This window comes from Elaeis guineensis, chromosome 9 (assembly GCF_000442705.2).
Source record: "Elaeis guineensis isolate ETL-2024a chromosome 9, EG11, whole genome shotgun sequence".
NCBI classification, from domain to species: domain Eukaryota; kingdom Viridiplantae; phylum Streptophyta; class Magnoliopsida; order Arecales; family Arecaceae; genus Elaeis; species Elaeis guineensis.
Window position 1 is genome coordinate 89,434,544 of NC_026001.2, and position 18,523 is coordinate 89,453,066.

Here is an 18,523-nt window from a genome sequence, read left to right on the forward strand (position 1 = left end):
TTATTAATTTTTCGGACGATTCATGGACATATACACTACATGAATGAAAATTAACTATCCTAATTAATTAGGTCAAGTATGAAATTAGGTCTTAGAAAGAATTAATGTGTTAGTCCGATGAACTTCTAGAGCATATATCTAATAATCTTCTACTTGTACTAAAGTCAATCTATCATAGACCTATGCCCTATCTTCTCAAGATGTGCTTTGATCCTCTGCTGGCTAGATGATTTTGTCAGTGAGCCCGTCATATTTTCGTGGGGTCTACTCTCTGATTCTTGAAGTCTTACTTCTTGAAATAGTCACGAATAATTAAAATATCACTCTTATGTGCTAAAAATTCTGATGAGATATGTGCTCTTTAGCTAGAGTTATGGTGCCTATGTTGGCACAGTATAGTGTTATGCCATCTGATAACATTACATCCAGTTCTGTAACAAATTCTTTTTAACCAAAAGGCTTCCTTAGTTACCTCATAATTAATGATATATATGGCTTCTAGAATTTATAATAATCGATTGTTTAGAACTCTTCCAATCTACCAAATCTTTATTATATAAATAAATACATCCTGATGTAGAAACTCTCTACCATCAATATCAGACATAGTTTGAATCTGTGAATCCTTGTATCCTCAACTTTTTTTCTCTAAAGATCATGAATATATCCTAAGTACTTTTTAAGTATTTAAAAATATTTTCACAGCTATCCAGTACCCTCAATTTGGATTTAATCGATATTTACTCGTGACACTCATAGCAATAGTTATATTAGTCTGTGTATATAGCATGACATACATGAGCCTCTCTATAGCTAAAGTATAAAGGATCTAGCTTATGTGATACGTTGGGACACATCTTCTTGAAGATATCAATCTCATGCCTAAAGGACAAAAATATTTCTTAGAGTTTTTCATGCTGAACTTCTTCAGCACCTCCTTTATGTACATCTTCTGTGAAAGGTCTAGCATCCTCTTAGATCTATTTCATAGATCTATATCTATCTTATAGATTTTTATAGGATGCTTCCCAAAGATTTTTCATGGAGAATTTTTTTAGATAATCAAATTTTAATCAAAATCAGTACAGAAACAGAATTTTTAATCAAGAGGATGTCATTTATATATAATACGAGGAACATGACAGTACTCCCACGGACCTTTTTAGAAACACATATTTCCTCCTCATGATCAAACCATTTAATCACATTGAATATACCAATTCTAAGATGCTTGCTTAAAAAGGTCTCTACCTTTCCATCTTTTTCTTTTATAGATTCATTTGAATCCAATAGGTACTATACCTGCTGGTGGATCCACTAAGCATCAGTTTGGTTGGAATGCATCGAGTCAACTTTTGATTTCATTATATTTAACTACTTCTCAGAATTGATGTCTGACATTGCCTCATAGTAACTTTTGAGATCATCTCTATGTTCTCTATCTCTCATGAGGAATATTTTCTCTACATCCTCTATTAGAATATCTAAATATCTTTCAATAGGATGAGAGATTCTACTCGACCTATGAGGTGGAGGAGGTACTACTGTACTGCCTCAATATGAATAGGTTCTATAGGTTCTATGGCTTATTACTCTTTAGAGATTTTTTTTTTAAGCTCAATTTTTTTTTTGTTATCTTCACTTTGGACAAACTATTTCTCCAAAAATGTAGCATGTCGGATCACAATCATATTGTAATCCTTTGAAAAGTAAAAGTAATATCTTCTAAACTGTTTAGGATACTTTAGAAATGAGCTCTCATGACCTAACATCTAACTTATCTGCCTGTTATCGCTTGACATGGACTGGATATCCTTACCATGCCACATCTCATATAGCATGATAGGAATAGACTTAGAGCAAACTATTCAGTAGTAAAGCTTATCCTCAAAGAAATAAGAGAATATCAGTGATGTTCATCATATAGACCATATTAAATAAGATCCCTTTCCTTCTCTCCGACACCCTGTTGAATTGAGGTGCATCAAGAAGAGTCTATTGTATGGCTATGCTATGTTTTTTAGATAGATTAGAAACTTTCACTAAGGTATACACCTTCTCGTTCTCATCGAAGAACCTTAAGAATTTTGTAGTTTGCTTCTTTATCTCATATTTGAATTATTTAAATTTTTTAAAAACTTTAGATTTGTATAACATACATGTACTTATATCGAGAAAAATTATCGATAAAAGCAATGAAGTAAAGATAACCACCTCTAGCTTGCACATCAAATGTGCTATACATATCAGTGTGTACTAAAATAAGTATCTTAATGATCCTCACCCTATGTCTTACAAAGGATAGTTTGACCATCTTTTCTTGAAGACAGAATTCACAAACCGAAGATGACTTGAGAGTCGATGAGCCTTAAAGCCCATGTCATTCCAATTTATATATTCTATCCTCTATAATATAACTAAATCTGAGGTACTTCGGATTCATTTCATCTCTAGATCTCTCAGATACTATGACACTCACTATCTGCTTAGATATCAATATCAAGCAGATCGAACATGCCTTCTAAAGGTATGTTCTTTTTTTTTTCTTTAAGCTCTCCAGATATATAGTACAGTTTTTTTTAATAGCTGTCAACATCACAGAGTCAGCAGTCTTCTTAGAAACTTCATTCTTTGACTTGCTCTCAGACTTTTGTTTCTTCACGAACTTCTTCTTCTTCTAAGTAGACCTTCAATTGGAAGCAGAAGCCCACTCCATAGTGAGAATCCTATCTTTGAACTCTTCAAGATCCCGTCGGTAGTCACCAACATGTTCGATAATTAAATCAAAGTGCAATCAATCTAATTCATATAGTAGTTTACTATAAATTATCCATATAAACTAGTAAGAGATTGTAGGATCAAATCCATACATAATTTCTTGTGCATGGTCAAGCTTCTCAAGCTCATCCAAATCCTTAATCATGTTAAACAATGACCATGAATTGATTGCTCTTTGTCAATTATTAGATGGTTTGGTAACATAGGGATATCCTGATCATGAAATTAGTTTAACTTTTTTGAACTTAAAATTATTTTTCATTCTTGAGCCAGTCTTTATAACTTATTTGGTTAATCAATTGGTTGATGAGCCAGAGGATTAGAAGCCGATATCTTATTCTTTCATAGAGCAGAAATTCTCATTAGATATTCGTACTTATTTTTAAAATTTATTCTAGGATATTTTGAAATAAATATGCCTTTCAGTATTTTGTCGAATCTCTTACACTCAAGTAGAGAGATGAAAATTTTTCACGACTAAGGTTTCAAGTGGATACTGCGGTCTCACTGATCTATGCATATCTCACCTAATGTTATTGATGATACGCAAATCAATAAGTGGATAACTCTTATCCAATGCTTCTCAAATAAATTATAGTAATTACCGATCTCTAAGTTTTAAAGCCACATCTAACAGTTATTGACTCCATTCTTTAGTTAAGTCAGACCCATTATTCTTGCAAAAGTGAAGTTGTTATTAGAACCCTCATCTAATAGTTATTGGGTCCAATCCCATCTCCATCCCACAGCATCTCATGCTAAATAGAGTGGTTGTATCTTTCTGATGTAACTGAACCACTGTATCCAATCAAAAATAATCAATACTAGGAAAGGTCTGCATATCTGCAATGATGGAAGACCCCTCGACTTAATATATATGAGGAGATTTAATTTAGATCTCTTTGATTTTAATTATTTATTTACATCCGATGTAAATCTATAATTACCATAGATCTACTTGAGAGATCTTGACTTAGTTCAACAAGATTGGAATCAAGATGCAATTGCAACATGTGTAGTGAACTCAACACTAGACATCCAAAAGAAACTTAATCAACCAAATTGATCAGATAAATTCAAAATTGATGAGAGGCTCCCCATGCAAAAGCAATAGTCCTAATTAAGTAACTACAATTCTATCACTTATCTTAGACATCAATCGATCAATCAGTTCCACATTGGTTCAGTCCATTGGTTTTCACCACCACAGCTTACAAAATTGCAAACCAATTAGATATATATTCATGATACAACCCTACTCCAAGGGTTTGTAGTGATTCATGAAGATCACTACATGTATCTATAAAAAATACTTGCATGACTATCATATAGTCCTCATATTTATGCTAAATTTTTTATGATATTTGACGTATCAATCTCTTTTCATCCTAGGACAATCATACCGCATAACAAGCTTCGTTATGTCAAGATAACCTTATGTCAGGATGATTTTAGATTGACTTATAAAATCTTATCTTATATTCAATCAAATTATTTTAATTTAAAAATATCCATATCATCATAGATCACATCAAGATGAATCTCTATCCATGAACATCATCTCATGTATGAATATATAATAAAGATAAAATTCAGATCTAATAAAATTCAGATCATATGAAGATTAGATATAGAATTTTAGGTATATAAACATAAAAAATCAGATCTTCAGTTTTGAAAATAGATTTTCAAATCTTGAAAATAATGCATGAACATCAAATAATCTGAATTTCAGATCTAAAAATAAATTTTCAGATCAAAAAATCTATTGCATGAGTTTCAACCATTTAGATTTTTAGATCATGAAAATAGATTTTTAGATCTTGAAATCCATCTCCTTTCCTTAAGCATTCATAATTTTATATTTGAAAATAATTTTTAGATATGAAATCTAGATCTTAATCTTACAATAATGAGATGGCTCTGATACTACTGTTAGAAAATTCATCATATGGCTTCCGTTATGCATGCAAAAATTTTAAAAACTAAATACATAGCAGAAAAAAATTTTAAAAGCTATTTTCAATATTATTCTAGGACAACCATATAACATAATGTTTCACTATTATGTCAGAGTAAGTTTATGTTAGAATGATATTAAAATTAATCTTTAATTAGATCTAATCAATTCTAGTATGCATAGAGATCATATCTCAACATAAAACTACACATCATTATATGTACAAGATTAAGATCTATGCAGAAATAAAAATATGATTTTCATCTTTGCGGGATAGCTCTTCACCGTGATCTGATGATTCATAAATATTTTCAACATCTATTGAAGCCACATAAGTGTCCGATCTCTATAGGTATCTACTCGAGGCTAATCTAATCAGAAGATCCCAATCTCATCGGGATGCTAGCTCTCTTACAGAGATCACTCCTTGGATTGTCGAATCTTTTCTTCATTTTGATTCTCTTCTCAAAGAAACCAAAGAGATCTGTAGGAGGAGCAAGAAATCAGATCTAATATCTGATTTTTTTTTTCTTCTTAAGAGAAAAGAAGAAGATCTAGAGAAGGAGACAAGAGATCAAATCTCTTTTTTTTCTTTCATCCAACTCTTGGACTGAATCTGAAGAAGGAGATGAAGATGATCAACCCTTGGACATCCCACACAAAGAAGAGAGAAGATAGTGTGGAATAGGTAGAACAGGGAGAGGAAGAGGGTGTCCAACACTTGAACATGCGAAAGAGAAAGAGGGAGAGGGTTTTCGCATCTAACAACCTAAACCCCATGCCCCTATTTCTCTTATGCATTAAGCATCTCTCACGCCTATCTATCTGCCAATCTCTTCTTATTAGGAGGCGCCCACTATTAAATCTCACATCTTAGGGTTTTAAGGGATAAGAGTGCAAAACGGCTAGGACTCTAGGAGATAAGCCATGCCTCATCTCATGAGGCACCACCTTTTTGTGCACTCCTTATTCCATGCTAATTCTCATGAGGCATGGTCCCATATGAGGTGCCGTATCTTAAAGAGAGTCCTTCTGTAGGTTAAATTTTTTTATAGATAAGATCTCAATTTGGTTTGATTCCAAATCTAAATTGATTTAGGTTTCATAATAAATCAAGTACTTATTGAGTCTAAATCCTTTTGAACTTATGAAATCCAATCTAACTCAAACTCAGTCCAAATCCAATCAAATTAATCTAAATTTAATTTCACTCAGACTCAATCCTACTTATTTGATCAAATCAAATATCTAGTGATAATTACAATTAAGTCTTTCTATAACTTACTAACTCTTAGCAAGTCCTTCATATAACTTTTTGCATATTCATCCCATCATTAATCAAATTGATAATTAAATCTTTTTGTGATTTAAAATCGTAATTCAATAAGTCGATTGTCAGGACATCTTTTGAGTGGGATCCTATAGATTCTATTCTATCTGATAGTGAGATATATTTTAATCTCTATTAAAATATCATTAAAAAATTTTTAATAGATTAAAATAATTTTAACTCATCAATTAAGAATCATTGACCATCAAAATAGTTCTCTATGATCTCACAATCCATCAATGACGTCTAGCAGCATGTAGTGGTAATCCAACAGAATAAAAAGAATGAACCTCTAGGTTTAGTTATCGTGTGATTCAGTTTTTCTATCGTGAGTTTCGATAAGATAGAGATTGTGAAAAACTCATCAAATCCTATCATCTATCATATATAAGATTTATTCGACTTGAGTTCTTATGTAAAAATTATGAAATAATTTTTCATCATTCACTCTATCCTGACCAAGATCTTTTGAACTCAGTCTCATAAATCATATAGGACTTCTCCTTTTCTACTAAAGTTAATATATCCCATCTAAGTGTACATCCTACTCCTACAACAAACTTACGACAACCAACATACACCGTAAGAACCTAAATAACTAGGAGATCAAGTAATTGTGCAGTCAAACTACAGCAACCCTACTGTGAATAGCCGAGGCACCATAGGTCAAAGAACTAATCACACTACTACAGCATCAAAAAAATTATTAACGAGTGAATAGACATTCAAGTGACTTCTTCTATTGATCATGCTTAATATCTTTATTCTCTAATAAATATCTGTACTCTTGCTTCAATATCTCTACACCATAGACTCGAGACTCGTCTATCCAAAAAAAAATGATCTGTACATCAATCTAATCGAATTAATCATTATTTTCATGATAATCCATCAATCGAGAGCAATTTAAGAATTAACCACCAACGAAACATACCTCAAATTCTTAATTTTTGAGAATATGTGCATCATCTTATTAATTTTCTAGATAATTTATGGACACATACACTATATAAATAAAAATTAACTGTCCTAATTAATTAGATCAAGTATGAAATTATATTCTATAAAGAATTAATATGTCAGTCCAATTGACTTTTAGGTATACATCTAACATGGTCTTCGATACTTAAGAAGAAGTAATGAAAGTCTACAATCAATATGCATATAACAAAGAATTTAGTATTCAGAAGGGATCATCTTATCAATCCTTAAAGGGTAAGAAAAGCACCAGGTAAGAATTTACATGTTGTAAAGAAGGGATATGTAAACCTAAGATCAATATGCCAGTTGATGAATAAGATTGTGCAGTATGCACAACATCATACAAGGAAAGACAGAGCATTCGCATTGAAAATAAAGTAAAATATGTATTAGAAAAAAATGAAGTTGGCAAGTGGGAAGTCATAATACTTCATGATATTCATAATCATGAGCTCATTCATAGTGCATTGAAAACTCATTTTCTCTGATCATATATAAAGATGATCACCATAGAAGACAAGCAGTTTATAGGGACTTTATATGAGTAAAATATTTCTACTCAACAAATCATTGGTAGGAGTGGCAAAATATGATCCGATCCAGTGATTCGACCCACATTTAATCCATCTTAGACAGATTTGGGTTTGGCTTAAATGGATTCAGGTCATAAATGGATCGACCTGTTTAACCCATTTGTTAAACAGGTCGGGTTTAGATTTAAATTTCTCAACCTACCCAATCTGTTTAATCAATTTATAATTTTATTTAAAATATTTAGACTATGGGCTCATGACAAAGTTTTGAGTGACCCATTTAAATTTTAAATTTTTTATCCATTCTATGATCCACGGGACCATGCGCCAGTTAAAAGTTAAAACTTAAAAAAGTCCTAAACCCATGATGTTGCTTCATCTTTTTCCTCTTCTCCTTCCCCAAAAAATCCTAAAGCCTAAATCTCACTGCTCTTCCATGCCGTCGCCCCCACAACAGTAGAGGGTCCTCCACGCCGTCGTCCCCTTCACCGCTCGCTCTGCTGCTCACTTCGACTGGCCGCTCCCATCTGAGAACTCGATTCTACAGTGACGATGGCCCTCCTCCACCTGTTCCTTCTCCTCGCGGTGGCGCTTCAAGGCCCTGGCCTCCTTTCGGTTGTCAACGATGGAGATCCGATCCGATGGACGGACCATCATCTCTTTCGCAGCACTCTCTTGGTTATGCAGCACTGCTGTCACCCAATCACCGCCTTCCCCGACACCCCCTCCAGCGACGACTCGTACAACCACTTCAAATGTGGAGCAGCCGGAGCCGGAGGCTGAGAGGCGATCAAGAGCTCCAATCAGGAGGAGGGGCAAGAGTGCGGCTAGCCGGGCCAAGGCGAAGGGGTAGCTAGGTGGAGATGCGATGGTTGACAAGGGTAGAGCCATGGATAGGATAAATAGATTTTTATTTATTTTTTTAATGGATTATAAACAGGTTGAGTTTTATTTTTTTTAATAAATTATAAATGGATGGTAAACAGGTTGGATTGGGTGACATGTTTATTAAGTAGATCGGGTTTGGATTTTAAAATTTGATCTATTTAGATAAACAGATCGAGTTTGAGTTCAAAATTTTTTGACTCGATCCGTATCTGATCCGATCCATTTAGACCTGACTCGATCCGACCCGATGTTCACCCTTAATCATTGATGCTATCTAATAATTATATGGAGGTATATGAAATGCAAGCTTTATTAGGAAGGATCTAAGCAACCTTAGAATCAACTTCCAAAAATAGTTATTCATTATTGACCTACAAACAATAGTTAATCATTCCGAACTCGACAAGCCGAAAATCCAATCTTCTTTTATGCCATCTAATTAGATGCTAACAATAGCATGTAGAATATTTTTTGGATTGACGAGAGGTCAAGATTATCTTATCAATATTTTGGTGATGTGATGGCATTCAATATTATATACATGATGAATAAATACAGCATACTTTTTGTACCATTTGTCGACAACAACTGCCACATGCAGTCCATTCTATTTGATTGTGTACTAGTATGAAATAAGTGCATCGAATCATTTATTTGAATTTTTCAATCTTTTCTAGAGGTACTATATGGTAAGCACCCGAAATATATATTAACCGATCAGCAATAAAAAAAATAATTGAGCATGTTTTCCCGATACTATCCGTCAATTTTGTAAGTAGCATATCCTAAAAAATATCAGGAAATATATGCCTTTTCTTTTTAATATAAAAGATGGATTCAAGAAAGATCTTCAGCATTGAATCAATGTTTCCATCTCATTAGAGTAGTTTAAGCATCATTGGAATATATTTATCAAGAAGTACTCCTTGAAGTCCAACACCTATCTAAATAGGTGTTATATGTAAGCAAGAGAAAGAGAGGGAATGAGCGGGGTTTGTGCTGGTGAGAGAGAGGAACAGAGAGAATGAGAGATGTTTATGCTGATGAGAGAGAAAGAGGGAGGAGTTTCTATTGATGAGAGATAGAGGGAGAGAGTGAACGTCTCTTATTTTACCGGTGAGAGAGGGCGAACAATACCATTTGAAAAAGAGCTTATCCCTTTTGTATGCCATCCCCATTAACAAATATATATTTTTTTGTTTTCAAACGTGACCTCATCCAAAGAAAAAGTTTACTGACCAGAAAGCTCATCCCTTTCATATCTCATCTCCATCAAGACTTTTTTTTTTTTTAAAATACCAGCTCATCCTAACAAAGATCCATCCTCATCAATGAGCTTATTTCTATTCTTTTTATACAAAATCACATCAACCAAATAGTCATCAAGATCCACATTGATCCAAGGGTTGGAGAGTTGATCGAATTTGGGCTCAGATCCAATAGACTTGAGCCCAATTTATCTCTATACATACATACATATGTATGTATGTGTGTGTGCACGTGCGTATAATTTTATTACGATATGAGTTTACTATTTAAAGCATTATCAAAAGATACGATTTTGCTACTCAAAAGGTACAGTTTAAAGTTTAAACTGTCACATGATTTAATAAGATTTAGCATATTTCGAGAGAGGTAAGTTTACCATGTGTTCAAGTTTAATCGGATAAATGAGCTGGTCAGGGCACTCAAATTGTTGGTGTGTTGCATTGCAGAAGAAAGGGGAGAAAAATGTAAGACAAGAGAAAAGGTTGTGAGTTGGTTAACCTTGGATTTTTAGATCATCTAACACCAAAAGGCATCCATATCTGCCCAAGCTCTTGGCAGTTACCAGTGTAAGAAGCCTATCCTAATGAAGCTCTGACAATGGGAGGCCTTCCCATGGAGAAATTATTGCATGCACCGGATGCAAGTGAACCAGGGCAAATTCCAGAGCATATGCACAGTGGAGAGCGCGCAATCGGGAATCGGTGAAATACAAAGGGCCGCGTGGCGTGTTATCCACTGTGGGATTTGCCGGTCTAATTGCACCTGGTGCATTCCATGGGATAACAACCAATAACTGCAGGTCCAAGGGGACGGTGGAGGTGCCCGTTTGGATTATTTCTCCTGTTTGGTAGTCGTTGATTGGCTTTGCAGGACATTGGCTTTGCAAGAGCCATGGTGCAAGCTTGTCTGGCTTGTAAAGGCCCTTAGGAACTTGGGGCATTACAAGGAAGTCTGTTTCTAACCTTCTAGACTTGGGCCATTAAAAGGAAGTCTGTTTCTAACCTTCTAGAGCGGCTGGATAAAATTTAGGATGGATTTCGAAAACATTGGGGACACATTTGGTTAGAGAAAAATAAAAAAAATGAGTGTCTTCCACTTCAATTGAAAGAGTTTTATTCTCATATCAAAAAAGGATGAAAATGTCTCAATCTTCCAAAATTTAATCCCGGCTCTCTCGCAATATCAAAAAAATTAATTTTCTAAAATATCTCTCTATTAATTGATTTCTATTACTAATTTCGATTTCGATTTCGATCGTGAATGAAATGCATCAAGAATATGGCCATTTTGATTCCTATTTTAATCCATTTCCATTCCGATTATAATTGCTAACCAAAAACACTCTAGGTGTTTAACATTTTTTGTTTGTAAAATGCTATTAGACCACACAAAAAGCCACAAGAACCTGCACCTTTTTACTTAGCTTCATGTGCCAACTGAGCTCTAACATGACATATCTTAATTCAAGTACTACATATGAATTAAGCAATCCCATAAATTGCATCAAACCTCCTCTGTAATGTCAGCCAGAGGATCTGGATGGGAAAATGGAGGGGGCCTCATAAAACGTATAGAATTGTAGTTTCAGCAGCAATTAGATTAGTTTTGCTGATTGTGTAGCTACAGACTAGAGTTGTTAATTTGCTCAATTAGTCAAACCTAGGTATGGGCTGAAGGAGATTCACTCACTGTTATCCATTGGATTAAATGACCAGAAGCCATCGAATCCACAGCTAAAGGACATACATATGGCACATAAAGAGAGCACTCCAGATTTGTATGTGATTCATATCTTTAGAGAGGGCAACCAATCTGTCGATCAGTTAACTAGTGTTTGGCACATGCTAGGATTTAAGCAAGGATTACTTGTCTTTAAAAGATTCAGGCTAAACAAATTAATAGCTTGATCCTTGCAGAATAACCAAACAGATTCTTAAATTTTATGATTTCATATTTCTTAATAATTATTATATTTGTTACAAAATATTTTAAAAATTTTCAACAATATCTGAGTCAGTCATGTGGTATAAATGATTGGTGGCTGGGATCAGATCCTAGCCTTCTGATGTGATGCAGCAAGGCTAGGGCTGTCTCATTTGTATCGGAATTTCAAACATTTTTTCATATACTACAAATGCTAGAATTTTATATAGGTCTAATCTAATTTAATAATTTAACTTCAAAATAATCAATTTAAAATTAAAAATTTAAGATATATTATTTAACTTTAATGGATTCGATCTACTAAATCTACTCTTCCAATTAACTCGGTTCTCACTGCCTCTCAACTCCAACCCTAGCCACGTCCAGTTTGCTGAACAATCCTCAGTCCATAATTAACCTAGCGCAAGTCGTTCCACGCCCTCCACTCTCCTAGTGCCATTATGACCCTTCCTAAAACCATTATATAAACCCTTATATCATAACTATTCTTACAATGACTCTTCTCTCATTCTTTCCACAGTAAAGGGTGCTACCAAAGTAAAGCGAAGAGATTAATTAAAGGAAGAAAGAAGAACAAAGCAATACTTTCTATGCCTCATTTCTGGAGAGGAATGAAGGGCCTATATAAATGATGAGCTGGCCTACTCCAAAATTATTCTTGGATATTTATGAATATAGGCTTGATCTAGTTTATAATTCTATGATTTTACTAGTTGAACTGGTCCAACCCATGAATCTCATGAGATTTTTAGCCCAATTATCTGAATAGGCCCTAAAGCATAGTAGGCTCAGAAGAAAGGAGGGGAAAGAATCATCACTGTCCTTGAGGATCCATGAATTTATATTGTTCTTGATACACTCCGTAGGCTGGATATCCACCACTTCATGAGTTCCATGTATGTGGTTGTGTTGTGGTTGGAAGTGAGAAACAAAAACCTTGGAGAATCCCGGTTCAGAACATATACTACAAGCATAAGAATTCTTCATGAAGGCATCATCGCCTATATTGCCTGGTTACACCTAGGAATAGCTAAATAAAATAATAGAAAGTAAAAAAAAATATACTTGGCATGACACATCAATATTTAACGTGGCTAATCAAAAATCTGGTCTATATCTACTACGGAAGCAAGAGATCCACTTTAATATTTGTAGGGTATAGGGCTTTACAAGGGCTCAGCATAGGAAAATAAGCCAGAAAAGATGCAAGATAGATCAGTGTAAGATAAAATTTTGCCAAGAAATCCCCCCCACCCTCCTCCTTTTCTTTTCTTTTTTTTTTTTCTTTTCTCGTTTTTATTCTTCCCCCTCTCTTTTTCTCACCCAGCTCATGGAGTCTACTGAGAGTAGGCAATACGTCTCTTAAGTCTTAACGTGAGGCCCAAGTTATAAAAGGGCGAGATGGATCTCATGTCCCTGCAGCTCACTTGAAAGTCCTATTTGGACTCTTTTGGGGTTTGTTTAGTTCGTGATCAGAGTTTGAATAGAGATTTGAATTATAGGAGAGTCAGGATTGATTTTAAGAGGATTGGATTATTTCCATTCTGCTCCGAAATCAGAATCTAAATAGAACTCTCGCAACAAAACACCCTGTTAATAATATGGCATAAGAGCTAAATTCTCCATCTTGACTTCCATTGCCAAGCCACCCAGAAGATTCTATAGAAGACCTCCATCTACCATCACTCAAACAACACCCTCACCCCCAGGACAACAGCTAGCTCAATTCCTAGCTCATGTCAATTCTATTCTTCTATAATCAGCTCATCCTGCCACCTATGAATCTACTCTCCTATAAAATTCTCAAGATTAAGATACCTGCACCTGTCACCATGTTGAAGATGACCCTTAATGTTCGATGTGAAACTGTATCATCTAAAGGATCACATCTCGACTTTGTTATATACATTATGTTGGGGCAATTCAGCCGACTCTTCGATTCTGACTTTCAATCGATCTGATAAGCACGAACTGTCAACTATCAATCGGTTGGCTGACTGACAGTCAGCTATCCTCAGCCATCAACAAACTCCAACTACGACAACTCGACTGATTTCAGACAGATGATCATCGGCATATCAGAGTTGCCGACCGATGATCATTCGGACTTCCACAACTGTCGATGTACGATCGACATATTCTGATTACCGACATACAGTCGGCTTACCAGAAACCGCCAGTCCAGAAAGCGCATAACAGCCAGAACATGATCGTGATGGGTATAATCATCCATCCCACGATCACATAATACCGAAACAAACGAGATCCATGTATCTAACCATTACAAATGGTTACCAACGACTCGTCTATAAAAGAATGCAAATGAACAGTATTTGGTAAGGACTCTTCGGAGCTGAAACTCTACTTCTCTAAATACTTATCTGCTGTTCACCACTCCCTACTGACTTAAGCATCAGAGGGTCTTCGTCGGACACAATTTCGATCAGTGTAAACTTATTTTGCAGGTACTCTTCATCGGTAATAGGTGCGATAGGGATTGGCTGCAACAGATTGGCGCGCCAAGAAAGGAGGAGAATATGAAAGATCAGTGCTCAAAATAATTCTACAAGATCTGCGAAGCAATCTTTCCATCGGGAAGATCTCTCTTCTCCACCTCCATTGGCAGAGCCCAGCTCTTTACGTTCTGTAATCACTATGGATGCACAAATTGTTGCTCTAATGTAGCAAATAAAGGTGTTGATGGAGGTGGTGCACAACCTCCAACAACAACAGACACAGCAACAGTAGCAACCACCGACGGAGGAGCCAGTGGCTCATTCAGTGCCATCCAGGTACAACCGCCGTCCTCCACGGCAATCACCCTCTTCATTTCTAGAACGACGACCGTCTCGATGCTCTCATCGAGTCAAATAACTGTATTCTCAGTATTCTCATCATGTCGCTCATCCTTCGCGGTGATCTCCCTCTCCTTCCTATGTACATAGTGTCAAGAAGGGGAAGAGGCCGCATGTAAAGAGAAGAAAAATCGTTTCTCTTCAGATAGCTCAGGTTACACCTAAAAATTTTTTACAAATCTATATGAATAAGGATCAAATCTTTACCCGGATAGCAACAGAATAGGAGATCAAATCTCAAAAATCTAGAATCAACCTTCATAGAGGCTTGGAAGTATAGACCCTCTATTTCGTATGCATGTCAGATAATGCAAGAAAGTGGGATGAACTCCGATCAAATCACCTTCGCAACCCAATCAAATGCAAGAGAAGAGGTGCTGGTGTGACACCTCACACCAGCAAGGGAGATGCCCAAGATGAAGCTCCATGGCAAGGAGAAGATGGGCGGCAATGAAGGGGACACACCAAAGAAGGAAGATGGCTCCCTCTTCTCATGTCTCTCTCTTCTTCTTCTTTCAATCTGATTTATTTGCTATACATTCATAGGTAGAGATCCTCTTTATTTATAGATGATTCTCATAATCGAATAAGTATATTTCTAATTCAAATATTTTTTGAATCAATTTAATATTTATGAAAGAAAAATTTCTATATGAGATAGAATTACCGTCACACACGACGCATCTAATTTCACACCGACAAGGATGCCCGCAACCGGCACCATTTCATACGCTCGTACGGACAACCATTTCAGACGCTCGTACGGACAACCCAAACCCGCTCCCCGTCCATGTGAGCTTTTAAAAACAACGGAGGAGAAAAGAGAGAAGCCATACCAGATATAGCTTGGAGCCGGGGAAAGCGAAAGAAATCGGCGAAGAGGAGGAGAACGAAGCGATGCGGGCGCTGTCGGAGAAACCCCTACTCGTCGCCGCCGCAGCGGCGGCGCTTTTGGCGGGTGCCTTACTCGTCTCCAGCTTCGTCCGCGCCGGCGACCGCTTCCTCCTCTGCTCCTCCGCCTACTCCTCCTCCTCCTCCCCCTCGGTGGATCTCGCGGCGGCGCTCCTCCACTACGCCACCACGAGAACCGTCCCCCAGCAGTCCCGCGCCGAGATCCGCATCTCCTTCGACGTCCTCCGCCGCCGCGGCCCCTCCAACTTCCTCGTCTTCGGCCTCGGCCACGACTCCCTCATGTGGTCCGCCTTCAACGCCGGCGGCACCACCGTCTTCCTCGAAGAAGACCCCGTCTGGTTCCTATCCGTCACCAAGGACTCCCCCACCCTCCGCGCCCACACCGTCCGCTACCGCACCCGCCTTGCCGACGCCAACGATCTGATCAAAACCTACCGATCCGAGCCCTCCTGCCTCCCGCCAGCGGTGGCGCCTCTCAAGAACAACCACCGCTGCCGACTGGCCCTCGCCGATCTCCCCGCCGAGATCTACGATCGGGAGTGGGATCTCATCATGATCGACGCCCCCAAGGGGTACTACAACGAGGCGCCGGGGCGGATGGCGGCGATCTTCTCGGCGGCGGTCATGGCTAGGGGCCGCCGGGGGGAGGGCGAGACGGATGTGTTCCTCCACGACGTCGATCGGAAGGTCGAGAAGACGTTCGCCATGGAGTTTCTTTGCAAGAAGTATCTCGTCGGCGGCACCGGCCGGCTGTGGCATTTCCGGATCCCGCCAGTGAACGAGACATCCTCCGGCGACAAGGGCTTGTGCTGAAATCTTAGGTTGTCGAGGGGTTTCTTGTAACTTATATTTTCCTAGGCTTAAAATGGTTTTGTTTTATTTTGAGTTAGTTATTGTCTTATGCAGCTTAATTAATTAATTGGTATTTATTTATAATCTTCTATTTTTATGTACTAAATTAGAACTTTTTAGGGGGAACAAGAATTATAAAAGAGCAAAGACATAAGCAGGATGGAAATTAAAAATAAATCCAGACTCGAGGATTAGAATGGAATATTGAGAGGTTAAAACTTGAAAGCACTAACAATGGACAAATACATAATTTTTCATGTTTAACTTTTGATTGGCTAATGGGAAGTAAGAAAAGATAATTGAGATTAAACAAAGGTGGATATTTGCTTAGATTGTGGTAAAGGGTTGGAATTAAATACTAATCTGGGGAATAAGAATAATCCAATTGCTGACTAATTGGAGAGGATTATAAGGGAGAATGAGAAATATTTCAGTCAAAGTTCTGGACTAATAGATGATTATAAATATTATTTTTGCTTAATTAATGTTTTAATCTTGTTAATCATTATATTTATTGGGTTCTCTTAACCTTCTGTAACATTACATCCAATATGGGGACTGGAAAGAATCAAGGAATCCTAGAAGAAATAAAGGATACTGAGAAATGAGCCAAGATAATGAGGCTAGGTGGCAAGTGGGCTGAGGGATCTGGCCTATTCTTCATTGTTTGATTGTTATAACTGATTGTGGAGACCACACGCCTGGTGGATTTTTTCTTTTTTTTAGAAACAACTTGATCAGATACTCCTGTGTCTGATTAGGTATTGGGAAAGTATAATGTATAAATGGTGGGAGCCAATTTGGGTCAGCAAATTAACTAGGTGTATTGCGGTGTAGATTTTGAAAGCTAGCAAGATTTCAGCCATGTTTGCCTTCATGTGATATACCATTCTACATTACATAACATACATAAATACATACATATAATGGACATACTATTTAACCTAAGTTATCAAATCAATTTTAATTTCTACTATAAAGAGTACAATCATGGAGAGGGTGGTTATGTTAATGTGACGAAGGGTTAGGTATTTTAGTTCAACAACCAAGAAATCTTACTTTCTTGAAAGTGCTAACTCATTAAGTAAAGACTTTTGCGGTTGTACCAAATAACCTATGATTCTTGGATGGATTCCTGCTTTCAACAACTTTTGGAAGAGTATGGATATTTGGAGGAGGGTTGACTTTGATGTATGTCTTGCTTGATGTGATGATTTAGTGTTTCAATCTTGGAAATTATTTCAGAACCTTTTTTTTCTTTAAGAAAAGAAAGGAGGAGAAAAAAAAATCCCAACTCCTTCACTAAGTAACAGACTTGGAAAATTGCATTGCTTGTTTCAATCAACATTCTAATAGCACAAAACCAGAGACATGATTAGAGGAGGTAATTGTCTTCCATGAAGTCAACCACTGGATTGTTATTTTGAATATCTTGTCCCAATTGGAGGCTGGTTAAAGGTAGATTTTGTTATGTCTCTGCCTCTAAAGAGACCAGGTGATGTCCCAAATGTTTGAGCTATAGGGCAGATCAGTCCTCCATGCTTTAAGATATTGTGACTGTATGATTGCATCAGCTTAGGATGGGGACATTGCTAGGTTTGGTCCAAGACAATATTAATGTTCCAATAGCCTGCAACTGTAGCCATTTTATTCTCTATGTTACTGAATGTGTTTGGAAATAGACAAGGGAGAGGGCGAGTTTACCAAACTAAGTCACTCCAGAAACTTATTTCCTTTCATTTCCTGGAGAGAATGCAATTCCAAGCCATAATGGATCCAGCGGTTTTGACGGTGGTCCCTCCCTATGTAACAAGCCACAAGCTTTTAGCTTTAGATGCTGATATTGTACCAAATTGCTACCTGTTAGACTATATTTGGTCCATCCGATGACATATCCAATTTTTGAAGACGTGGTAGATACTTGGCATTATGATCTGACGATTCAAAACACATGATCTAAGCAACATCATATGATTTGAATAAGGTCACAAACATCGACACCTAGTCAATCATCATACGAGATCAGCAATGCGGTCTACATCATCGGATTTCCATTGATCCCATGCCGTTTCCGCTCTGGCTCCCTACAAGCTGTCCTCTAGATCGGATGCTCCCAGAAGCACCTAGCATATGGATCTTGCTGAATCGGCATTCTGCTATGCAGACCCATGATCCTTCTGGACATGGGTGGCAGACCTCGTGATAATCTATTGACACCCAC

The 18,523-nt window shown here is 37.0% G+C and overlaps 1 protein-coding gene across 1 annotated transcript; it reads left to right on the top strand.

The window, feature by feature from the left end:
* Positions 1-15,277: 15,277 nt before the first annotated feature.
* Positions 15,278-16,397, top strand: LOC105036297 (arabinogalactan O-methyltransferase 2-like). Its single transcript, XM_073243464.1, has one exon. The coding sequence runs from the start codon at positions 15,436-15,438 to the stop codon at positions 16,261-16,263; it is 828 nt and encodes a 275-aa protein (XP_073099565.1). The 5' UTR covers positions 15,278-15,435; the 3' UTR covers positions 16,264-16,397.
* Positions 16,398-18,523: the final 2,126 nt, after the last annotated feature.